Genomic DNA, 25,846 nt, shown 5'->3' on the forward strand with positions numbered 1-25,846 from the left:
ATTTTCTTCACATAACACCCCACTTTTCAGCTTCTGTTGTCTGTGTGTCTGGGTCACTGCTGTGGTCAGATATCCTAGTGATAGCATGGTTTCTTTGCTCCTCAATGACCAAGAAATTCTTTAGGCAGACAATTTAAAAGGAAGAGGTTTCTTTTTTTCCCCCAGTTTTTTTTTGGGAGAGTTTTTCACATCCACAGAAAAATGAAAAAAATAGCATGATGAACACTGATATACCCTTTATCTAAATTTACCAGCTGTTAACATTTTGCTTCATTTGCTCACTGTTTTGACCTATATGGGGGCTTCCCAGATAGCACTAGTAGTAAAGAACCCACCTGCCAATGCAGGAGACGTAGGAGAAGCAAGTTCGATCTTTGGGTAGGGAAAATTCCCTGGAGGAGGAAATGGCAACCTACTCCAGTATTCTTGCCTGGAGCATCCCATGGGCAGAGGAACCTGGTGGACTACGGTCCATGGGGTTGCAAAGTCAGATAGGACTGAGCATGTGCACACACACACAAACACACACATACACATGACCATATGACTTTCATCCTTAAGTCCTTCACTTTCCATATCCTAAGCTCTTATATACTGTATTATCATTACCACATCTAAAAAATGAATAATTTTATAATGTTCTAATTGTGTAGTCCATATTAAAATTATTGTCTCCCACATCTTTCATAGCTGTTTTTCTTTACATTTTTCTCCACATTCAGTCATAGCTCATGAGCTACATTTGTCATTAGTTTGTCTCTTTAATATAAAACAGACGTCTTATTGCCCTTTTCAACTGTTAACATTTAGGAGGGCGGGACAGGAAAGTTATTAGTAGCATATCCCAGTTTCTGAATCTGTCTTATTTTCCCCTTATTTATAGATTCAGGGTAATACTATTTTAACTAGTATTACATGATGTGAACTTCATAGAGCCTTATATTGGGGCACATAATACCAGTTTTCTTTTTTTTTTTTTTCCAATTTTCCTATTAATTGATTAACACTTGATTAAGATGGTATTCACCAGAGCTCTCCATTATAAAGGTTCACTTGTTCCCCTTCTTAATCTTTGCAATGATATTTTAATGTTCTAGAACAACTTGTTGAACCACTTACCCAATGGACGTAGCCTTCTCTTATGGTCTTTGAAAAAAGGATTACTCTTAACATTGTTAGTATGAAAAACACAGAATCGAGGGGTTTTGTTAGTTCTTGCTGCTGTTGCATTGCTTTCTAAAAACTAGTCTTAAACTATTTTAGCATATTTAAACATGTAAGAATCCTGGTGGAATGTGTTCCTGGTAATTTAGTAGATACATTTAAAACATAAAGTTCAGCTTTTCTTTCTTCTAGGACCATAGATCGTTCTGTTTTTAAACCAATTGTTCAAATAGCAGTGATTGAAAACTCCGAATCACTGGACTGTCAATTACTGGCTGTCACACATGCAGGTATGTTGTTTTATTTATTTGTGTGCTATTACTGCGATAACTTTATAATCTTCAGGTTTGGAAATGTATGACTGGAAATGTGTTTCTATTTCTGTATCTGTTTTGTCAAGCTATATTTATAATTCATAAAATGAAAGCTTTTGAAAAATCAAAAGATTCCTCAGGCTCTGTCTTCTGATTTTATGGATGTAAAACCAGGCCTGAAAGGTAAAGTGGCTAGTATTTAATGACAGAGTCTGGTCTTAAAGTTGTAGCTTCTTTCTGGTGAAATGTGTTAATTTATCTCCCAGTTCCAAGTGGTGTTGTCTTAGAAACCACTCCAGCTAGTAGAGTGCGTGGTGATTTAAGATCAGTCAGGAAAATGAGATGTGACTTTAACAGAATTCTCTGTTTTTCTGTGGAGTTGCTTCAATACCATGTGTACCTTGTATCTTTTATTTCCTGTTAATGATGGATAATTTTATTCCATGATCAGGTGTGAGGCTGTATTTCAGCACTTGTCCATTCAGACAGCCATTGGCACGACCTAATACATTGACACTGGTCCACGTCCGCCTGCCTCCTGGATTCTCTGCATCTTCAACTGTGGAAAAGCCTTCAAAAGTACATAAAGCTCTTTATAGTAAAGGTAAATTCTGAAATACTGTCAGATGGAATATTAGATGCTTAAAGTTTTTAAAATTAGATTGCCTTGTGAGGCATTTGGAAATAACAAGGAAACTTCCAATAAAATTCAGAAAATTTTGAATTTTTTTATCCAGTTTTTTTAATCTGTTTTTTTTAATTAGCTTTTATTTCAAATTTTTTAAATGTCAATTTTTTCATTGACATATGACATTCATATATATAAAATATATATTTATATATATAAACTGTAGTTTTTAATATCTAAATACTTTTTAAGTTGTTTTGAACTTAAAAAGTACTTGTATATGAACTCACTGGTCAAAATCAGTGTTATATCCATTGTAACAGACTTTGAACTTTGTTTTTTCAGGATGGTTAGGAAAACTTGAATGACTTTTCTGATACCATTTGTCCATGTCTTCATTGATATGGAGAATTTTGCGTCCAGGAGTATGAAAGTTTGATGATGAACTCTTGGATTCATAATTAACTTTAAAAAATGAGATTCTAGTTAAACATCAAAACTAGAAAACCTGTGTGTGCTTTTCTCCAATGTGAGAAAGCATTTGTTAGCTTATTTTGATTTTATAAAAATTTGAAAGCCTTTTCTGTACTTATTCTACTATGTCTTCTAATATTTTATTTTTCGACACCCAAATGAAACTTGCCTTTACAAATGGAATTTTTTCAAATACATTGTAACATGCAGCTTCACAGCATATAATTGAGATACAGTTTTTACATACCATAAAATTTAGCCTTTTAAAGTGTACATTCTCGTAGTGTTTAGATTATTCACAGAATTGTATAACCATCACTGTTACCTAATTTGAGAATGTTTTCATCACTCCTAATGTTTCATCATTAGCAGTCACTCTGCTGCTCACGGGTAAAGAGTTCCTAATAAGAAGTCCTTTTGCCATCCTTATGCCAGTATCCCACTGTGATTACTATTGCTTTGTCATAAGTTTTAAAATTCCCATTTCAACATTTTTTTTTTCAAGATTCTTTTGACTATTCTAGAACTCTTTAATTGTCATATAAATTTTAGAATCAGTCTGTCAATTCTGCAACTAAAAAAAAGCAGATGGGATTTTGATTGTTGAAAATATAGATGAATTTGGGGGGTATTCCCATCCTATAAATATTGCCTTCAAATCCATAAATGTGGGATATCTTTCTGTTATACCCCCTTTAATTTTTTATAGTAATATGTAAGAAACTCTACAAATTTTGCATTTCTTCACTGTATTTCTAAGTATTATTTTTGATGCCATCATAAATAGAAGTAAGTTTTAAAGCTAGAAATCTATTGAGGGAAAATATGGTGGTTTCAGTTATGTGCATGATATAATCAAATTTCAGTTTTTCAAACTTTATACACTAATTTTAAGAAAACATTTTCTTGCTACTTGATATAAACTTTTCTCAATTTCTTACAAGCTAGTTACATAACTTAATAATTAATTAGAATCCCATCACCTATAGTCAGCCAATGGACTCAAGGTTAATATCACTAAAATCAGAATGAAGGGAGCAAATCAATGGGAAGAATTGGAACTGAGCTTAGGAAAGCATATTTCAAAACCAAACTATAATGTCAGCTAATATTGCTTAGGTAATTCTTTCATAGTACATTTATCTCTGCCATTCCACTAGTAACTTCATCATTTTTATTCATGGTGTATTTGAATTAAACAGTACATGAACACTATTTCACTGAATATTACATACCATTGATTGTTAAGTCAACAATTTTTTATGTACTAAATACTTTTAAAAATATAATAATTAAATTAATAAGCTTATTGTAAACATATATTAACTTTAGAAATGTACAAATAAGTTGTATTTATCTGAAAGAAATAATGTTTACAGTCTAGAACATTTAGTGATGCTACCCTAGCAGTGATTATATGTCCTTTTAGAGGATTTATTTTTTGTTTATTTTGCAACTTATTTACTTATAAAGATTAATATGTATATTTATGTATCCATACTAATGTTACTAACATTATTACGATTATTGTGGAGGTGTATTTGACATCCTATAATGAGATTTTATGTATTAAACTTTTAGGTATTCTGCTGATGGCAGCCTCAGAAAATGAAGATAATGATATTTTGTGGTGTGTCAACCATGATACATTTCCTTTCCAAAAGCCAATGATGGAAACTCAGGTGAGTTATCTTGAGAGATTTTAAAGAATTTTTTACATAATTTTAAATGAAAAACAAAACTATGAGAAGCTTTATCTTCTGATTTATTACTGTTTGCTTCTAATAATCTTATATGGTTAGCAGTCTTACTGAAAAGAAGTATATACTGTTAGTTCTTTGTTTTTCCTAAGATGAGAAGTCAGTATGGTACTCAGTAAAAAAATCTTTAAAGAAAACATTGGAACCCGTTTAGAATATTTTCATAAGGTACCTGAAAATAACTACATCTTTCTGACATTATCTTTGTCCCATTTGAATATATTTTTAGTTATTATGAGGCCATCTATTTTAGTTATGACTTAGAATTTTATTCTTATGATCTCTTTAATTTGTAGTTCCGTCTAAATATTTAACTTTTTTCTTTTAATTATAGAAAATTTCAAACATATGCGAAAATAGAATGGTAAACTGAATCCCACATTAAGGAATTACCCTTCACTCCATCTTGTTGATCTCTTTTTCCTGCATATACAAATGTATATACCCAAACACATAATTGTGTTTTAAAAGTAAATATTAGCACATACTCCATGAAGTCAATGAAGAGGTCCTGGGAGAAAGATGTGGCCCCCGCCTGTCCCGACCCAGCCCCACACCTGGGCCACTCATCCCAGCCCTGAAGGTGCTGAGAAGAGGCCAGAGATGTTCACTCCTCTAAGTGTCCCCTGTTCCACTTCCATCTGTCCTCCTAGATGCCCTCACATAGCTCCTGTTACCTGCACCTGGACGCTGCTGATCAAAGCAGATCAACCAACCCCCACTAGGGTCTGAATGTCTGAGAGTCTCTTTGGAGCCATCTCTTTAAAGGCATTTCAGCTCTAGTTGTTACTGGCTGCTTTTGGTTATTCTCAAACTGAATCTTCTTGTCAGGGGAAGTAGGAAAATGTGTGTGTAGGTGGATGGAGGAAGACCCCAATCCTGGGAAGGGGGAACATGGTTTGAATGGGCTCTTCCAAGTTTCTGATGTGGCCTAAGCAACTGGGGTAAAGGCAGGTAGGTATAGAGACAAGGAGCACCTTTCTCAAATTCTTTTCTTTATCCTTTAGGGTTTATTTAGCACATGGTGTATGCCTCATTCTGTGATAGACTGTAAGGATTCAGAACTCAGGAAGATATAAACCCTGTCTTGATGGGAGCACAGTGTTAGAGGGTGCAGGTTTGAAATCTGGCTCCATTTTCTCAGGGCAGTGACTCAAAGGATTTAATATGTCTCTGGCCCTCAATTTCCTCATCTATAGTAGTTTTAATACTAATAGTACCTTCCTCTGTGGGGTGAAAGTGGGATTAAATGAGTTCATGTGTTCAGGGTGCTCAAAATACTACCTGGCACATAGGAAGTACTCGATAAATGTTAGCTATTATTTGCTTTTGTTTTTAAAGTAGGTACTATACATCATAGTGGCTCAGACGGTAAAGCGTCTGCCTACAGTGCTGGAGACCTGGGTTCGATCCCTGGGTCAGGAAGATCTGGAGAAGGAAATGGCACCCCACTCCAGTACTCTTGCCTGGAAAATTCCATGGACGGAGGAGCCTGGTAGGCTACAGTTCATGGGGTCGCAAAGAGTCGGACATGACTGAGCGACTTCAATGTCAATACATCATATCACTTCATCTGTATACTTGAGTTCTCAAACAAATGTGGACTTAAGAAACAAATGTAAATATAGCTCATGAGCATTAATAATCAAATTCTGGTCTCCCCAATACAGCTATAAAAGACATTAGGACATGGACAAATTCTGTATTGACTGGGCATTAGATTGTATTAGAGAAATGTTAATATTCTTACATGTAAGAATAGTTTTATGGTTATGTAAGAGGACATCCTTATTTTTAAGAGATGCATGCAAATATATTAATATTTAGTGGTGACATGATATTCATAACTTTCAAATAGTTCAGTTATTCAAAAAATATAGAAAGAAGAAACCAAATATGGCAAAATGCTATCAATTATTGAATCTGGGTGTCAGGCATATGGACATACAGTGTACTTTCAACATTTTATTGATGCTTTAAATTTTTTATAATAAAGTATTTTAGAAGACCAAGATACTTTTTTAAAAAGAATATCTTAGTTTAGAAAGCAAATATACCTTCAGAAGAGAGCAAAACCATGTGTCAGGAAATTTGAGCACTGAACCCTACCAATGTAGATCAGTTCACCCTAGAAAGAAGGTAGAAGGTATATAGTCTTTGGTTATTGAAAAAATTGTAGTTATAGTATATACTATATCTAGTTTATCTTAAGAAAAATTTGCCTTTTTCTTCTGGTATGAAAAGATTATTTACTATCATAGAAGATGCGCAATCAAAATAATAGGTATTAAAAAATTAAATACTGACTTTTGAGAATATTCATCCTAATGTATTATTAATTTATTAAATCCTACATTTATTCAAAGATTGTATCCTTTTTAGAAGATTTTGCTTTATGTAACTTGAATTATATGTATACAAAAATTTATTTCTTCTACATAGATGACTACTCGTGTTGATGGTCATTCCTGGGCTCTTTCTGCAATAGATGAGTTGAAAGTAGATAAGATTATCACACCCTTAAATAAGGATCATATTCCAATCACTGACTCACCAGTTGTTGTACAGCAGCACATGTTGCCTCCCAAGAAGTTTGTTCTCCTCTCAGCACAGGTACGTGCATATCCTGTTAAGGCAGAGACAAAAAGAAGCCATATTTAACGTTTTTGTCCAATTATTCTGCAATAGTTGCTTAATAGAGTCATTTACTTAAGCACTTAGGAATGTTTACTCTTAAAATATTCTTCAGGAATAGTTATAAATACCAAAAATGCAAAGTAGTATACATTTTTTAGTATTTATTTTTTGAGTACTAATGCATTGACAGAATTCCAGTGGTAAACCGAGGGGTATACACAATAAAATCTCCCTTCTGGTTTGGGTCCCCTCCTTACAGACTCCCATGTCATCAGAGTTTGTATCTTTCCAGAGATACGTTATAGATATACCAAGGATACAAATATATTTATAAACAAATAATAGCATATGTGCTGCTTTTTATGTTTCAAATAAATATTTTAGACATCTTTCCATATTGATATTAGGACTTTCTCATTCTGTTTTATATTTAAAAGGCATTCCTTTTTATGGATGTACCATATTTAACTAGGTCCCTGTTAATGGATCACCTTTTGCTGTTAAAAATAATGCTACAAACTTGTGCATATATAATTTCACATGTGTGAGTAGAGCTATAGAATTGCATCTTCTGGGTTAAAAAGTATTTATCAGTTTGAAAGATGTTTCTGGTTTCCCTGTATACATACAGTCACCATCAGTGACTGTTGAGTGCCTATTTCCTTATACCTTATACAAGTACAGTACTCCATCTTATTAAGAGTGAGGTTGTCGGTCTTTTCTAGTGTTTATTTTTCTGTGAATTGTCTGTTCCGATTCTATACCTACTTCTCTATTAAGTTTGTCTTTTTGATTTATAGAAACTCTTTATATATTTAAGGGAACTTTTTGTGATTTAGGCTCAAACATTTTTCCTGGTTTGTCATTTGATTTTCTTTATTGAGATTTTTTTTTTCCCCCATGTGAATAGGTTTATAAGTAGTTGAAATATTCTGTTATTTTGGGGGATTTCTGCTACAGTTTTTTTTCTTTTTTTTTTTTTTTTAAAAAAAAGCTTCCACACTCTAAGTTCATGAAGTCATTCACCCATAGTTTCTTTTAGTACTATTCTGTTATAGTTTTATTTTGTCCTTTCTGTTTGGAATTTATCCTGGTTTAGGTATGAATATGGATTCAGCTTCAGTGTTTTCTTAAGTGGACGTACTTGTGCCTTTGTGATTAATGGATAATCTAATTTTGATCCTTTAGTTTGAGGGGCAGCTTTTATTATATATTAAATTCTAGTATTTACTTGAGCTTGTATCAGAACTTTCTACTTTGTTCCACTTACCTGACTATTCATGTATTAGTACTGTGCATTAGCTAAAGGTCTATAAAACTTCACTTTTTAAGTTTTCCATATGGATATATATAGATCTAGGGTGGCTTGGGAGTTGAAATGTAGATGAGATGATCTTTTTGACCAGTGTACTTTGTGTTCTTGAAGTTTTTTTTTTTTTTTTTTAACATAGGGTCCGTTGCTACTAGCCATTCTTAGTAAATCTGTTATTCATCTTTTTATCTAACTTCTTAGGGGAGTCTTATGTTTCATAAACTTAGACCTGTGGATCAACTGAGGCATCTACTTGTGAGTAATGTGGGTGGAGATGGAGAAGAGATTGAAAGATTCTTTAAATTACATCAGGTAATTATTTGCAATTTTTTTTTAATGTGCTGATATTTTAAACAATGAGAATGATAGCTACCTTTTATATAAGATAGGATCAAAATGCTGGGATTAATACTAGTCTTCCTTCTTTGGTTTAATCATATATGTACTGGTGTTTGGGAATAGGATTAATATGCTATAAGGTTTATTATGGTAAATGCTCATATTTTCTATTCTGTTGATAAATTCTTATTAAAATGTACTAGTAAGAGTGTGATGGTCAAATTATATGACAAATGTATTTTTATTAAAGGACAAGACATTTATAGATAAATATGGATAAAATGGTAACCAACAAGGACCTGCATTATAGCATATGGAACTCTGCTCAGTGTTATGTGGCAGCCTAGATGGGAGGGGAGTTTGGAGGAGAGTGGATACATGTATATGTATGGCTGAGTACCTTTGCTCTTTACCTGAATTTATCACAACTTTGTTAATCGGCTATACCACAATACAAAATATTAATAGAAAGTTTTCTAAAAAGTAAAATAAAGGATAAGATATTTACAGATAAATAACTTTTTTTTTTTTTTTTTTTTTTTTGCTTAATGACATGAGGAAAAAGTTTGGGGTAACAGTGATGGGGACTTTAGTATTTTAAAACCTTAACTAAAAGTGATGAGGTAATACTGGGAATGCTTAAAGTCAGGAATATCAGATCAAAGTTAAATATACACACTCTAGATTCAAACCAGCTCCACCATCTGAGTGGATTACTTGAGTTCTCTGACTTCCATTTCCTCATGTGTAAAATATGTATTAAATTATAATATGTGATGTGGAGATTAATATGCTCTAAACTCTTAAAATAGTGCCTGGCAGATAGCAAGTACTTAATAAATATTAGCTGTTGTTGTTTTCTAAAAGATTAAAACACCTTGAGAAAAAAAGGAGGTGACTACACCAGAAACTAAAATAGAATCTAGATAAAAAGAAGAGAACATCCTTTAATAGTGGTGCCTATGAGAAACTTTAAGACCGATAGTGTTTACTTCTCCTTTTTCATACCCGCTGGTTTGATTCATTCAGTAAATATTTATCAAGTACCTGCTGTGTACACAGATTTAAACACTGGATACAGCAGTAAACAAAACTTCATTCAAAATGTTTATGTTTATTCTAAGGGAAGACAATTTTTTTTTTTTTACAGGAAGACCAGGCTTGTGCAACTTGCCTTATTCTTGCTTGCTCCACTGCTGCCTGTGACAGAGAAGTATCTGCTTGGGCTACTCGGGCTTTCTTCCGGTATGTATGTCCCTTTTCTCTTGTTTTTGGCCACTTTTTTTTAATGGATGCATTGGCTAATGTGGTCGTTACACATTAACGTTAAAGTAAACATTTAAGTGACCATATAGGCAAGTTAGTAAAATTTATTTGCAAAAAGATGAAATCTGGAAAGGTGATAATACACCTGGAAGCACCTTGATGAGCATAATTTATGCATTTTAACCCTTTCTCTGGATTCTCTTCTCCAACTTCTTTTGTCTGATCTTCTTCCTACCTCAGTTACTCTCATTTGTCTTTTCTACTTCCTCTAAGACTATACCAATTCTGCTCTATGTGTATCATTTGCATGGAGAGATTCTGCATCACTTCAAGAAAACTTGGGTATCAAAGAGATATTGTTTGGAAAATATTTAGCTAAGAATAAATTTAAAATGTAATTTTTTAAAAGAATTTTTTGAGTAGTCTAACTATAATTCTAGTGTGGGAATTATAGTACCATACACTCATTAAATAAATTCTATGCTTCACAGACCCTTTTTTAGAAATTGCCAGAGTTCCTTACAATTCTTCTTGGTAGCAGTTTCAAGTTAACATTTACTAAATAAGTATTTTATTAGGTATCTATGTGTGTATTTCACTGTCAGCATGATGCATTGAAGTCACTAACGTTTAAAGCATTTATCCTGAAGCTAAGCAGGACTTGAAACAAGTCCAGCTTTTAAGATGGATAGTTTCACTGAGTAAACTCAGCCCCTGTTGTCATAAAAATAGGTACGGTGGTGAAGCACAGATGAGATTTCCAACCACTCTCCCCACTCCGAGTAATGTCGGTCCCATCCTGGGCTCTCCTGTCTACTCTAGTGAGTATGAAACACTGAAATGAAACTATTTCTAACAGAGCTTGAATTTTAAAAGCTTTGTAGCATATTTTACGGCTTCCCAGGTGGCTCAGTGGTAAAGAATCTGCATGCCAAGGCAGGAGACACAGGAGATGTGAGTTTGATCCCTGGGTCTGGAAGATCCTCTAAGAGTGAGTCAGCCTGCCCCAGTATTCTTGCCTGGAAAATACCATGGACAGAGAAGCCTGGTGGGCTACAGTCCATGGGGTCACAAAGAGTCGAACACTGAGCACAGTAACATATTTTAATGGATAAAAAATTTGTTATGTTTTCTTTTCTGCTACTGGATTGTTAGGGAATAATTCTACAGATGTCTGATTAGAATTATATATAGTGAATCCTTAGTGTATACTGGGAAACAAAATAAGATGTAAGCAGTAATATTTACAGAACTCATTTGTTAATTATTCAACAGGAAAAAGTTGAGTGATTTAATAACAAACTCCCTCCTCAGTGTTTTTCAAAGTGGGAATTGTTAGAAAATTGCTAGGAAATGGGCCCCTAATTCTTGAATATATTATGAGTGGTGCCCCTCCTTACTCTTAAACTTAGAAGCAGTTTCTGTGTCTGATTTTGATCAGATTCAAAAAACTGGGAGATAATTTTATCAGTCTTTATATTGTTTTCTTTTCAGGTTCTCCTGTTCCTAGTGGTACTCTGTATCCAAATCCATCCTTCTTAGGGACACCATCTCAAGGTACCTCTTTTCTCTGTTTTAGGATGCTATTACTATTCTTTCTGGAGCCATCATTATGAATTATTATTCTTAACACTTAGAGTGGGGAAGATTAACTTGTCCTATTCCCCTGAAAATAATGTAATTTAATAGAAGTGGCATCCAAACAAGCATTGGCATTCAGCTGTGAATGCCTTTACCTAGCCTACCTAGAAAGCCCCCTTTGTGAGTAGCAGGATTTAATCACCAGCACTGAACTAACTGACCTGTTTCACTCCCACCATTAAGATGCAATGATTGCAAGCTTGCTTTCCTTTTCATCCCGCATTGCCACACTTGAAAGCCAACCTGGGAGTTCCTAACCAAGTCTAAGTCTCACTTCTTGTCAAGGAAAATCAAATTAAATTACTATTTATTTCAGTATTTTTGTAACTGTTTTTTCCTATGGGCTCAGGTACAACTGACTTGGTTTTTTGAGAATTCTGAACGTTTACAGTTAAATTTTGAGATTTGCTTTTCCTATGTGTGTACAAGGTGTTCACCCTCCTGCCGTGTCTACTCCAGTGTGTGCTTTGGGAAGCCCGGCAGCTCAGGCCACAAGTATGAGTTGTATGGCTGGACCAGAGATCGTGTACTCTGGAAAACACAATGGTATCTGCATTTACTTTTCTCGAATCATGGGGTAAGTTTTTCATAGAATAATTAACTGTTGCTTACCTTGCTCCATTTTGTACAGTTGAACATTTTTAGCTTCAAATTTGGAACATCGTTTATTCCTGCTAAATTTTACTTATAGTTTAAGCTCCCTTATCCATTAATAAGATGGTTTTCTGTCATTCAGCTTTTCTATTATCTAACCATCAAATTATATTTGTTACTATGTTTCACATATGTATATGTGTCTTCAAAATATATCTATGTATATTAACATGGAGTGTAACAAAGCACTCCATAATATGAAATCGGCCTTGAGGTAGAAGAGAGTTCTACTCAGAACTCTCTGGCACATGTTCAGGGTTTTGTTTGTGTGTTGGTCCAGAGTGGCCTCAGCTGAAACAGCTGGATTGTTCTCTTATTCTCTAGCAGGTTAGTCAAAGATCATTGACTTGGTGGTAGCAAGATTTGATGAGAAAGAGTAGAAACTTGCAGAGCCTCCTGATGCCTAGGCTCAGCACTGGCCTATCATTTCCACTTCGTTTACTTGTCAAGGAGACATCTCCGAGCCACCCCAGGTTCAAAAGATGGGAAATAGACTCCTCGTTATAAAACAGGCATCAGAGTCGTATTGTAAAGAGGCTAGGTGTCGGGAGTAGGTATAGAATTACAGCCATTTTGCAATCATTCTGCTGTAGCCAAGTAATTATGTCTGGTTATGTTTTTCTTAAATTTGAGACGTATGCTTTCATATGAATCATTTTGCTTAAAAATGTGAAACAGTGCAGAACTCATAACTCAGAACTTCCTTGTTTACAACTTATTACCCAGAGTCTTTGATTTTTCCTCAGCAGTATTTCATTATGTGAAATGACATCAAGTTTGGAAGTTTTCCTGTTTTTTCTTTGTTGTTGTTGTTATTCTTTCAGATAACTTAGTGACATGTTAAATGAAGTCATTGCCACACTTTAAAAACTAAACACACAGCAAAAGGATTTACTACATATTGTAATGTTTTTATTCATCTACAGCATAATCATTAAAACATTTTTTTCCCCAGAAACATATGGGATGCCAGTTTAGTTGTGGAGAGAGTATTTAAGAGTGGCAGCAGAGAGATCACTGCAGTAAGTGTGCCGTGTAGTGGTATTCCATCATCTCTGTGTAACCAGTTTATATTTTCAGTGGATAAGTAGATCGTCTCATATTTCTTAATGTTATAAACAGCATGCAGTGATTATTCCTTCATGTATGTGTTTGTGTATGTGTTCAGTAAACTGTTCACCCCCTGAATTACATCTCAAGCTCTGTCACTTGTTAACTGATGAGTAAATTTGACAAATAGAGCCTGATAACTTAAAGTAAAATGAGAATGTATCTTCCTTGTAACATTGTTATGAGGGCTAAATAGAGTCAGTCCTAATACTTAATATTGCTCAAAATTACTGTTTAATATTTTGCTTATATGCCTGCAAACTCCATGAACATAGCACTAAATTCCATGCATTGGCATACTTTCCAGAGTGCTTTAAGAAACAGAAATTTGTATTATCATAAATTCAAACAATAAAAATTTTTTAATATGAAGTATGTGTGCAACTTATTTTAAGCTTTTTTCTTTTTCCAATGTAAAGATATCAAATATATTTTTAGCTGTGATACTTTTAAAATTCACATTTCTAAAAATCAGAGTGTATTTACTTAATATATTGTTCCATTTATGTGAATTTTGAACAGGCAAAATCAATCTATACTTTTTTTGGTAGAGGTAAGAAAAGTGGTTGCTTACCTAGAAGATAGAATGACTTATGACTAGAAAAGGGCAATAGAGAACTTTCTTGGGTGTTGGAAATGTTCAGTATTGTAGTCTCGGTGGTGACTCTTAAGATGTAAAAAGCTATCAAAGTGTTCACTTAAGATTTGCACATTTTACTGTCTGTAAGTTATACCTGATTAACCAAAGCAGCAAGGGTGGAATGTGGGTGTCTAGCCCTTTATTTTGGTCACCAAGTATAAATTAATATAAGGAATAACTTTTCTATTTGTGAAGATAGGGTACCTCAAAATTAAAATTCAATGTTCAATTATGGGAATATAGAGTATATGTTTTTATGGATACTCTTTTTCCTTGTTTTTACCTTTTTGAAAATATTTCTCCTTTTTCAGATTGAAAGTAGTGTTCCCTCCCAGCTGCTGGAGTCAGTGCTGCTAGAACTGAAAGGCTTACAAGAATTTCTAGACAGAAACTCCCAATTTACTGGAGGACCATTAGGAAATCCAAAGTAAGAATAAGTAAAATTTATTTCCCTTTTGTCCCTGAGATTTAATTTACGTATTATAAAATTTGTCCTTTTAAAAAAGTTTCATGGTTTTTAGTATATTCATAAAGTTAAAATTTCATCACCATTATCGATTTCCAGAACAGCTGTATCACCCCAAAAAGAAACCTTATACCCATTAGCAATCATTCCCTATCTTAATAACAAACTGAAGTAACAAAAATACCATAAACTGCCTTAGATGACAAACGTTTATTTTTTATAGTTCTGGAGGCTGGAAGTCTGAGATAGAGTGTCAGCATGGTTAAGTTCCGGTGAGGACCTTCTTCCTGGTTTGCAGACAGCTGCTTTCTTTCTGTGTCTTATGTGGCAGAGAGAGAACCAGACCCAGAGTTCTCTGCTTTCTTCTTCTAAGGGTGGTAATCTCATCATGGGGCTACACCCTCATGATCTCATCCAGACCTAATTACCATCCAAAGGCGCCACCACCAAGTAAAAGAATCTGCCTGCAATACAGGAGACCTGGGTTCAATCCCTGGGTTGGGAAGATCCCCTGGAGAAGGGAATGGCAACCCCCTCCTCTATTGCCTGGAGAATTCCTTGGACAGACCGTGGGGTCACAAAGAGTTGGACACCACTGAGCGACTTTACCTTTTTCACTATATGAATCTGGTGGTGCACAAACATGGAGTCCATGGCACTCCACAGTTGCCCGTCCCCCAATTCCTACAAATACTAGTCTTCTCTGCCTCTGTGGACCTGCCATATTTTGGATCTTTTATGTGAATGAAAATAGACAATATGTGACCTTTTGTTTTGGGTTCTTTCTCTTAGTGTAATATTGTCACATGTAGTGTGTGTTAGTCCTTGGTTTCTTTTTTCCGTTTATCATTTGATACACATTTAACTTGTTTCAGCTTTTATTTTATTTTTTTTAATTTTTTTGTTTTTTGAAGTTTAGTTGATTTACAGTGTTGTGTGTTTCAGCTTTTTGACTATTATGAATAATGCTGACATGAACTTTCCTGTAGAAGTTTTTGTGTGGACACATGTTTAGGATGCACATTTTTTGTTATAAAAGTGATATAAACTTGTAAAAAATTCACATCACTCCCCCAGTGAATTAATTTGAAGTGACAGTATAAACTTTTAATTATATGCACTCCTCCAAGGGATCTTCCCATCCCAGGGATCAAATCCACATCTCGTACATCTCCTGCATTGGGAGGCGGGTTCTGTACCATTAGTGCCACATGTATTGGCTACATGGTATTCCATTATAGTCAAGCTATTAGTAGTATAATGCTATTTATAATTTTGAACAACATATTGTAAAGTAATTAGCCTCCAATTAAAATAAATTTATATTTTAAAAAAAAAGAATTGACTGCAAATGGAAAATGGGTAAAAATGCTTTAAAATTAGGTGATGGTAATAGTTGCACAACCTTTTTAATATATTTTCTGGAATTTCTGTTTCAGTACTGCTGCCAAAGTACAGCAGAGGCTGATAGGATTCATGCGTCCTGAAAATGGAAATACTCAGCAGATGCAACAGGAGCTGCAGAGGAAGTTGCATGGTAAATTATTGCTTCTGATTGATCAGTTAAATGTTGATGACCCGAGTAAAGAGTCTTATTAGTTGAATAGAAAACAGTGGGTATCTCTTGATAAGGTCATTTGTGTTAATGAATATTTTTATTAAAATATTAGTGTTATTTGCATAAGTATAATATGGACATCTTGTATTTCCATAACTTTCAGCTCATAATTTTTTTTCCTTTCTTCCACCAGAAAATATGATGATATGTACCTTTTCTTTTTTTTTTTTACTTTTTAATTAATTTATTTTTTTTTTGACAAACCACACGGCTTGTGGGATCCCGGTTAGGTTGCCTTCACCCTTTGGGGTATTTTTATGATTCTGCTATGAATATGGTATACACATAGAAATTTGACTTCCCACTTTCAATTATTTTCTTATGTATCCAGAATTGTAGTTGCTGGATTATGCCTAGTTCTATTTTTAATTTTTTGAGTAACCACCATAACTTTTTCATAACAACTATACCATTGTACATTTATACCACTAGTACACAAAGTATTCCAGTTTTCTCCACATTATCACCAGTAATTTTTCTTTTTCTTTTTTTAAATTTCTATCCTTATGTGTGTGAAGTGGTATTTCTTACATCGCTTACAATATGAATCAAGTGTTAGGTTTTTGTGTGGTTTTTTTTAATCAGTTATAAAAAGTAACAGCTAAGGAAGGAGCAAAGGAACTGAAAAGTTCTTGTAACCATTAATTATTCCAGATGTGACCTGGAATAGTAATAAAATATTGTTTAAGTTTTGTCTGCCATTTAATTATTTTTTTAAAGTTCTTTGCCTTGTGTTGTTTGAGCCAGTTATTCTGGCTTATAGAATTTTGCCAATTAAGACACAGCCATTTACTTTTGTCTCAACGTACTTTCTTTCCTTCCTGCCGGATCCAGTTTTCTGTTCAGTATTTGCAAATTTTTTTTTAGTACTTCTTTTCAGGTAAGCTTGATAAAATACAAGCAATAGTAAGGATTTTTACAAAGGGGAGCATTCAAATTGCTGGCAGTATACACTGAAATATCACTTTGGTGAGCAATTTGATCATATGTAGTAAAAGCTAAAAATGCGTATGTATTCAAAGCCAGCAGTTTCACTTCTTAGTATATATGCAGGAGTAGTCTTTATCAGACGTTTTTCCTCACAGTAAGAAATAATTTTTACATTACGACCCAGATGTTTAAAAGCATACACACACAACTGAACACAATTTTAAGCAACAACTAAAACTATTTTGTACTCTATTTTTTTCCCCCTTTTTCATTCTATTTCCTTTTTTTAAGGGGGAGGGGGAAAAAAGCTATCATGACTGACTGAATTGATTTCATGATTCTATAGTGCATCTTAATATGAAAAGCAGTCCCATCAAAACCTGACTGTGTTTTCAAGGAGACTTTTTTTAAGGATATTTATAGCATTACTGTTTTAGTAGCAAAACATTGGAAACAATAGAAATGTCCTTCAGGTGGAAAATGGACCTAATTGTGGTAAAATCTACATGGTGGAGTACTCAGCAATTAAAATAAATGCACTGGACTTATATTTATCAATATGAGTAGCCTGTGAAAATATAATTGAGCAGAAAAAAACAATGGTGTAAGTTGTCCAAAATGGCAACATTTTTACTATTTATGTATGCACACACACAGAAGCACTTACATATAGTGAGAGGATAAAGCCATGAATTCAACAACTCATGATCGTCATTCCCTGTGATGGGCAGAAGAACGATAAGGATCTCACCCTTAACTATGGTTGTCTTTATTTGAGATGAAGTGTTGTCTTACTTGAAATAAAACCTAACCTGTCATTTTGCAAGCTTCATTAGTTGTGTTTTGTAATTAGAGGCTCAACTGAGTGAAAAGATTTCACTTCAGGCAATCCAGCAGTTGGTTCGAAAATCATACCAGGCTCTGGCTTTATGGAAACTTCTTTGTGAACATCAGTTCACTGTAATTGTAGGAGAACTTCAGAAGGTAGGAAATTTTTTTCCTTAAAATCATACTATTAATATTGTGGTTAACTTGTTTTGAGTAAGCTTTAATCTTGCACTTAGATTCAGGAGGGATTCTTTTGGGAAGCATTTAGGTTATGATAAATTAGTATGTAATGAAAAAATTGCACTAAAGCATGATAACTTGAAGACTGAGGTTCACTCAGTCATGTCTGACTCTTGGCAAGCCCACAGACTGTAGCCTGCCAGGCTTCTCTGTCCATGGAATTCTCCAGGCAAGAATACTGGAGTAGACTGCCATTCCCTTCTCCAGGGGATCTTCCTGGTGCAGAAGTCAAACCTGTTGCTGCTGCTAAGTCACTTCAGTCGTGTCCGACTGTGCGACCCCATAGACGGCAGCCCACCAGGCTCCCCCATCCCTGGGATTCTCCAGGCAAGAACACTGGAGTGGGCTGCCATTTCCTTCTCCAACGCATGAAGGTGAAAAGTAAAAGTGAAGTCGCTCAGTCATGTCTGACTCTTAGTAGCCTCATGGACTGCAGCCTACCAGGCTCCTCCATCCATGGGATTTTCCAGGCAGGAGTACTGGAGTGGGGTGCCACTGCCTTCTCCGAATCAAACCTGGGTCTCCCACATTGCAGGCAAATTCTTATTGTCTGAGCCACCCTGATAACTTGAGGGATTCATTGTCAAAACCAGAAGTTTATGATATATGGATGAAATCTTACTTTACCAAAGATATTTTTCCAACAGTAAATTGTAACCTTTATTTATCTGATCCCCATAGGGATCAGATCCCTATGGGAATCAGATGAAAACTCTCTCTCCCCACCTTCAAACAATGCATACAGACACATACTCAGACTTTTTGAATGTAAATTCAAGGAATCCACTAATGTAGATTAAACATTCCTACTTTAAAGAAAGATGTTCACCACTATGGGAAATGAATGGTCCATGCTGCTCTTGCTGCCCTCATTGGAATCCTTATTAAGGATAAAGGTAATTTGCATTTATCTGAATGTTAGGTGGTTTAAGGGAAATTTATTCCTACCTGTCAATTTCATTGTGAGCATTTCTAAACATACACAAAGTAGAGGAAGTACAACAACTAATCCCCCTGTCTCCCACATTGCAGGCAGATTCTTTAGTGTCTGAGCCACCCTGATAACATGAGGGATTCGTTGTCAAAACCACAAGTTTGTGATATGTGGATGAAATCTTATTTTACTAAAGATATATTTTTTTAATTTTATTTTATTTTTAAACTTTACAAAATTGTATTAGTTATGCCAAATATCATAATGAATCCGCCACAGGTATACATGTGTTCCCCATCCTGAACCCTCCTCCCTCCTCCCTCCCCATACCATCCCTCTGGGTCGTCCCAGTGCACTAGCCCCAAGCATCCAGTATCGTGCATCAAACCTGGACTGGCAACTTGTTTCATACATGATATTTTACATGTTTCAATGCCATTCTCCCAAATAAAGATATTTTTAAATACACAATTCATTTGTATTCAGCGTTTTCATTTTACCCCTTTTGCTTAATCTATCCCCTTTTCTTTTTTTACTGAATTATTTTAAAGTAGATCTCTGATATGTTTTTTCATTTCTATGTACTTTAGTATGTATTCCTTTAAAAAGGTGGCCATTTTCTTGAACAGCAATTTAATTATTACATTTAGCAATATTATCAATTCTTTGGTAGCATCTGAAATAGTGAAATTACTGTCTTAAAAATATCTTTTTGTAAGATTGGTTTATTCTAATCAGAATCTGAACAGTTGATTCACTCATTGCTTTTGGTTGTTATTTCTCTTTAGTCTCTCAGTCTAGAGTAATTCATTTTCTCTCTCTCTCTCTCTCTGCTATTGCATTGTAGCAAATTTGTATACTTGTAGTGAACTTGTTTGCCTGTTGCTTGCATTTTCTGTGAAATGGAAATCAAGTCTATAGAAGCTTGATAAGTTCAGGTCCATTTATTTGAGAAAGAATAGAATACTTCATAGATAATCATTTATTATGTTTATTATTAACTAATGTATTAAGTTAATTTATTAGGAGACAAAAGATTTATTTTTCCCATTTTTAGTCATATTGACATTGATTATTGGATTCAAAAGTTAAGTCTAGTCCTGCTGTTGTGAAATTCTTCATCGAACTTTCATCAAGCTTTCATCACATCAATTGGTAATCATTACCTGAATCAGTTATTTCATTTAGGATTACAGAATGGTAATTTTCTATGTCTGTGGTTTCTTCCATATTTATTAACTGTAGTTCTATTCCTTATCCTCTAGGGCTGTTTGGTTACCCAAAAATGTTTTGATTCTTGACTTTTAAGTATCAGTTTTCGAAGTTAAAAGACAGTCTTTGTGTTCTTTCCAGTACTGTCCAGTGAGTTGTTTTGTTCCTTTAAGAGACGTATTTTCTGTTATCTTTTTAAAGATTCAAATGAATATGCTTAATTATGAAAGCTGTTTTCTTTTCCATGACAGCTAGAATAATCATTTCTAGTTTTATTGACTGGTAAGCATAATCTAGGTCAACTTTTAGCCTAGGTATTATTTTTTTTGTGAATCATCTTCAAAGCTTCCTTCCCGACATGCTCATGGAATGCAAATTAAATATAAATTAAAAAATTGAGCATTGATTGTGTATTTGCTGAAATTTAGGAAAAGATAGTAGTCAAATCACTAAACTGAATGTTACTGTAATATAAATCACCCCAATACTTTAGAACTCCATTTTAGTAACCTGATTTGTTCAAAATGAGATCAAACTCCAGTGTTAGAAGTCCTTGAATAATAGAAGTTGAACATTATTTTGGCTTTCCTGATGGTTCAGTGGTAAAGAATCCACCTGCAATACTGGAGACACAGGTTTGATCCCAGGGTTGGGAAGATCCCTGGGAGTAGGAAATGGCAGCCCACTCCATTCTCCTTGCCTGAACAGTCCCACAGACAAAGGAGCCTGGCAGGCTATAGTTGCAAAGAGATGGACACAACTGAGCAAGCAGGAGACACATTATTTTGGATAGATAAATGTAAGCCAAAGATTTTTTAATTGATTGTTTTTTCCTAGTTATAACTAAAGTCAGGAGGCCTGCCTCCAATTTTGGCTCATACTTGGGCTTTGCTTTCTGTTTGTAAAGTGAGAGATTTGGAATAGGCATACTGTGGGCTCTTTTCCAGTTCTCTATGATCTATGAAAATTTGTAAAATTTTATTATTTTTATACTTCAGTATATTTTATTTTTTAAATTATAGAGGCTATTAATGTTTTAATTATTTTAAATTATTGAAGAAATTTCATTCTGTGCAGAAATATGATATTCCTATATTTTTGATCAAAGGAATAATTTTCTCTTATACTCCTAGGAATTTCAAGAACAGTTGAAAATCACCACCTTTAAAGACCTGGTAATCAGGGATAAGGAACTGACTGGGGCATTAATTGCTTCTCTAATCAACTGCTACATCAGAGATAATGCTGCTGTTGATGGCATTAGTTTACACTTACAGGACATCTGCCCGCTTCTTTATAGCACTGACGATGCCATTTGTTCTAAGGTATGATGCTCTGTTACCTGTTTGGTGTTTTTTGCAGTGTGCTAAGAGCACAGTGGTACTGTAATCAGAAATTCTCTTTTTTTCTTGACATATGACCTGGGGGTAGGTCTCTTAGCCTTTCATGACCTCAGAATTCTCCTCTGTGTAAGAAGGAAGTTGGAATATATTATTTCTTTTTTTTTTTTTTTAATTTTTATTTTTAAACTTTAATATTATTTCTTAAAATATATATATAAATTTTTCATAAAGAATCTTTGATAGTATTTCTAGACCATATGGAAAAAATGGTTAAATATGCCTTTCTTTAAAAAATTTTTTTTTAATCACTAAAATTTGTGTATAATAAATTAGAGTTAATTGGGCAATTTTTATTGATCCTTTCCTACAGGTGAAAAAACCTTAAAAAATCAGTGTTTCCTGGACTGCCTGCTGACCAATAATGTATTTACTAGGCAAGAGATTTACCAGTCAAAAACTGTCTTACTTAACATATTTGAGAGAGGAATTAAGAATAGCTAGGATATTTGGTCAAAAACTTTTCTGCCTAAAATTAAGAAGAAGTAAGTTTGCAGAGTTGTTTTTATCTTTGATGGTCATAAACCAGATGTAAATTTAGACATAAACTAAAACCTATATTCACAGCATCATCTGTGTGCTTGATTTCATATCTTCCTAAGTTCTTATCATCTCTACTTCTAGGCAAATGAGCTTCTCCAGCATTCCCGACAAGTTCAAAATAAGATTGAAAAGGAAAGAATGTTAAGGGAATCCTTAAAGGAGTATCAGAAAATCAGCAATCAGGTGGATCTATCCAGTGTTTGTGCTCAGTATAGGCAAGGTGAGAAACGAAATGTTTCATACCTTCTGCTCAACTCAGAGGCACATCTTCCTTCGATTTTCAGTGGCCCAAGTGATAAGACATACAAAATAAATTTCTTTTGTCTTAGTGTTTGATGACTGTACCTGCTTCTAGAAAAGCAATAGTGCTCTTATCTTGAAATGTATAACTTTTTAACATTGTAGTGTCAGTCCTGTTCTGATTAAACTACTATCTGTATTAGATTGCTTTCTGGGTTACATTTATTTTTCAGGTACTTTGAATTCTTTTGACTAATTTTTTTTACCTGTCTGCTCAGTTTAAAATTACTTGAAATCAAATCTAACATGATGTTCTGTTAGAACAGGTAGTACTATAAATCCTTAGATGTTTTTTTTTTCCATCAAGGAACTGTAGTCCTCCTCTTTGTTATTTTAAATATGAAATTTTTTTAACAGTGAAGAAAATATATTAATGCTGCCTTTTCAGCATGTTTTTAGAACCTAGTTCTTGGGTAGACTCATCAGAAATATTTTATATGATATCGTCACCTAGGTAACTAATACACAGTAGAACCCTTACAATAGTGAACATAATAACCTTGATCAGCATCTTTATAAGCCCGCTAAGGAACAATGTATCCACTTAATAATATGCCTTAACTCTTTCCCATTAGTGCGTTTTTATGAGGGTGTGGTGGAGCTCTCTCTCACTGCTGCAGAAAAAAAAGATCCTCAGGGTCTTGGACTTCATTTCTATAAACACGGAGAACCAGAAGAGGACATCGTAGGACTTCAGGCTTTCCAGGAAAGGTGAGTTTTATCACCTTAGCAGAGTCTCAACTTTATGGATATAGGACTTTTCTTTGTGAAAAGTTTGACTGGTAGTATTAGGAAAATAATGTTTCAAGTACAGCCCTTATGAAATTGAATTATGCTTTTCCTAAAAATGCCCATTTTATCGAAGGTGTGAATCAATATTATAATTCTTTGCCTAGGGATAAAATTATAGTCTGTTGGGAATTCTTAAAGAATATTTTGAACTACCTCTGTGGTTTTTCTGAAATTGTATTACTGTCAGTTTTTTGTTTCTGGTTTGTGTTTTTTTCCCCCCAAACTTTAAACTTTATTTTGTATTGGGTTATAGCTGATTAACAATATTGTGGTAGTTTCAGGTGAACAGCGAAGGGACTGAGCTATACACATACATGTATCCTTCCCCCCAAACCCCGCTTCTATCCAGGCTGGCACACAACACTGAGTTCCATGTACTATACAGTACGTCCTTGTTGGTTATCCATTTTGAATATAGCAGTGTATACATGTTAATGTCAGTTTTAAATGTGATGACATTTTTGGAAACAAAAGTGCTGCCTCACCTGTCCAGCCCTCAGTGTCTTGTTCTAAATGAAGATTAATTGTTTTGTTTTAGTATTTTAAAGGATGATTTTTAAATGTTTAGAGACTGCTGAAAAACAATGGATATTCATAAAGGAAATATATAACCAATCTTAGACATGTGTTTCATTTTTATGAGTTCACCCTTCTAAACAAATGCTTCTCAAACCTACAGGAAAAGTGTATGACTTGTATTATTTTTAATACCAAATTGTGTGTGTATTCAAAATTACCTTTAGTTTGTATTTCAGTTGTTAACCAGTTGCTAACTAAATCATGTAACCTTCTTTCATGCTTTTTCAGATTAAACAGTTACAAGTGTATTACGGATACACTTCAGGAACTGGTAAATCAAAGTAAGGCCGCTCCTCAGTCTCCCAGCGTCCCCAAGAAGCCCGGGCCTCCAGTGTTGTCATCTGATCCCAACATGCTGAGTAATGAAGAAGCAGGACATCATGTAAGGGACACAGTGTATTTTCATTCTGAAAATGCACTGCATTTAGAAGTTCTGCACGGTGGTGGCGGTGGTATAATCATCTAGGGAAAGGTGATAGCTCTCAGAACTTACCATTTAAGGATTCTTGATTTCTTGCAAGAGGTTTAAAAGGCTGAAGGTTAGGTCAAGCGTTTAACTGTGCTAATTTTTACTGTTTTGTTTTTTTAGTTTGAACAAATGCTTAAACTGTCTCAGCGATCCAAAGATGAACTCTTTAGTATTGCCCTTTATAATTGGCTAATACAAGCAGACCTTGCAGATAAACTGCTACAGGTAAATATTTTTTATACCAATAGTGTTAATTTGTATTTTTAAGTAGCATTAACTCAGTGGGCTAGTGTATATGGTTATTAGGAAATACCAACCGTTAGGTATTAGTGAAAAGCCAAATAATGTAATACTTTTTTCTAGTGAGCAAGATATCCTGTTGCTCTAATTTTCTTGTTATTTAGAAGCTGATTGGGATTGTTTATATTGTGGCATGAAAATCAATGGATCATGAATTCGGAGACCTGAACTTTGTCTTAACTCTGCCATTAAGCTGCTTCACAAATGTCCTTCACTGCCCTAAGTGTCAGTGTTCCTCACTCTGTAAAATGGCAGCAGATTGTGGCAAGGATGTCTTTGAGCTCAGAGGCTAGAAATCAGTAACTGTGTTCTCAAAGTTTATTAAAAGATTTGCAATTGGATTGTAATAAATTATTTTTATCAACATAATACAACTATCATAGCAGTTCTTTGATAATTTATAATGAGAAAAATTGCCCCTTTCTTATCTGTTACTGGATTATAATATTGCTTATGTATTCATAAAACAAGGCACACCTATAAAATGATGATATATTTATTATGTAAAGAGCAAGTGGGTGGTCAGAAAATGTTTCTGAACAACTGTACAATTTCCAGATTGCTTCTCCATTTCTGGAGCCACATCTAGTACGAATGGCCAAAGTTGATCAAAACAAAGTTCGTTATATGGATCTACTCTGGAGGTATTACGAGAAGAACAGAAGTTTTAGCAGTGCGGCTCGTGTCCTGTCCAAATTGGCTGACATGCATAGGTATGGCCTCATATTCTCACTGTGATGAGTAATTGATAACTGTACCATATCTAGTTACTGCACCCAGACTTTAATTTTTAAATTTAAGATTTTAAGAAAACTTTTTCAGGTTATACATATATAGAATTTTTATGAGTTTACTTGGATTTACCTAAAGTGAAACTGTTGGTCGCTCAGTCATGTCTGATTGTTTGTGACTCCATGGACTGTAGCCCGCCAGGCTCCTCTGTCCATGGGGATTCTCCAGGCAAGAATACTGGAGTGGGTTGCCATGCCCTTCTCCAGGGGACCTTCCTGACCCAGAGATTGAACCTAGGTCTCCAACATTGCAGACAGATTCTTTACCATTTGAACTACATGGTAAGCCCTGGATTTACCTGAAGTTTATAGTTTTTCTTTTTGTTTGTTTCATTTTTAATAATGTGTAAAGGTACCAAATAACTCCTACTAAACAAACTCTATTCAAACTATTTTCTAAACCCTTTTTCTTTAAACTATGTCTTTAGATTCTTTCCTACTGACGGCAAATCATTACTATTATTCATTAAAAGGACAAAAAATGCTTTTCAAAGGCTTTATAATT

At 34.3% G+C, this 25,846-nt stretch overlaps 1 protein-coding gene across 1 annotated transcript in view; it reads left to right on the forward strand.

The window, feature by feature from the left end:
* NUP155 (nucleoporin 155) overlaps positions 1 to 25,846 on the forward strand; it is a 50,835-nt gene that overhangs the window by 13,918 nt on the left and 11,071 nt on the right. Inside the window, exons 10-28 of the mRNA XM_006059564.4 lie at positions 1,357 to 1,454; positions 1,930 to 2,082; positions 4,162 to 4,262; positions 6,783 to 6,953; positions 8,491 to 8,601; positions 9,779 to 9,873; positions 10,627 to 10,715; positions 11,389 to 11,451; positions 11,965 to 12,112; positions 13,145 to 13,211; positions 14,251 to 14,366; positions 15,845 to 15,942; positions 17,807 to 17,937; positions 21,301 to 21,492; positions 22,192 to 22,330; positions 22,986 to 23,121; positions 24,010 to 24,163; positions 24,371 to 24,475; positions 25,109 to 25,263. Coding sequence (XP_006059626.3) covers positions 1,357 to 1,454; positions 1,930 to 2,082; positions 4,162 to 4,262; positions 6,783 to 6,953; positions 8,491 to 8,601; positions 9,779 to 9,873; positions 10,627 to 10,715; positions 11,389 to 11,451; positions 11,965 to 12,112; positions 13,145 to 13,211; positions 14,251 to 14,366; positions 15,845 to 15,942; positions 17,807 to 17,937; positions 21,301 to 21,492; positions 22,192 to 22,330; positions 22,986 to 23,121; positions 24,010 to 24,163; positions 24,371 to 24,475; positions 25,109 to 25,263 — 2,322 coding nt within the window. The remainder of the gene's footprint in view (positions 1 to 1,356; positions 1,455 to 1,929; positions 2,083 to 4,161; positions 4,263 to 6,782; positions 6,954 to 8,490; positions 8,602 to 9,778; positions 9,874 to 10,626; positions 10,716 to 11,388; positions 11,452 to 11,964; positions 12,113 to 13,144; positions 13,212 to 14,250; positions 14,367 to 15,844; positions 15,943 to 17,806; positions 17,938 to 21,300; positions 21,493 to 22,191; positions 22,331 to 22,985; positions 23,122 to 24,009; positions 24,164 to 24,370; positions 24,476 to 25,108; positions 25,264 to 25,846) is intronic.

The sequence above is a fragment of the Bubalus bubalis genome, chromosome 19, assembly GCF_019923935.1.
Source record: "Bubalus bubalis isolate 160015118507 breed Murrah chromosome 19, NDDB_SH_1, whole genome shotgun sequence".
In the NCBI taxonomy this organism is placed as follows: domain Eukaryota; kingdom Metazoa; phylum Chordata; class Mammalia; order Artiodactyla; family Bovidae; genus Bubalus; species Bubalus bubalis.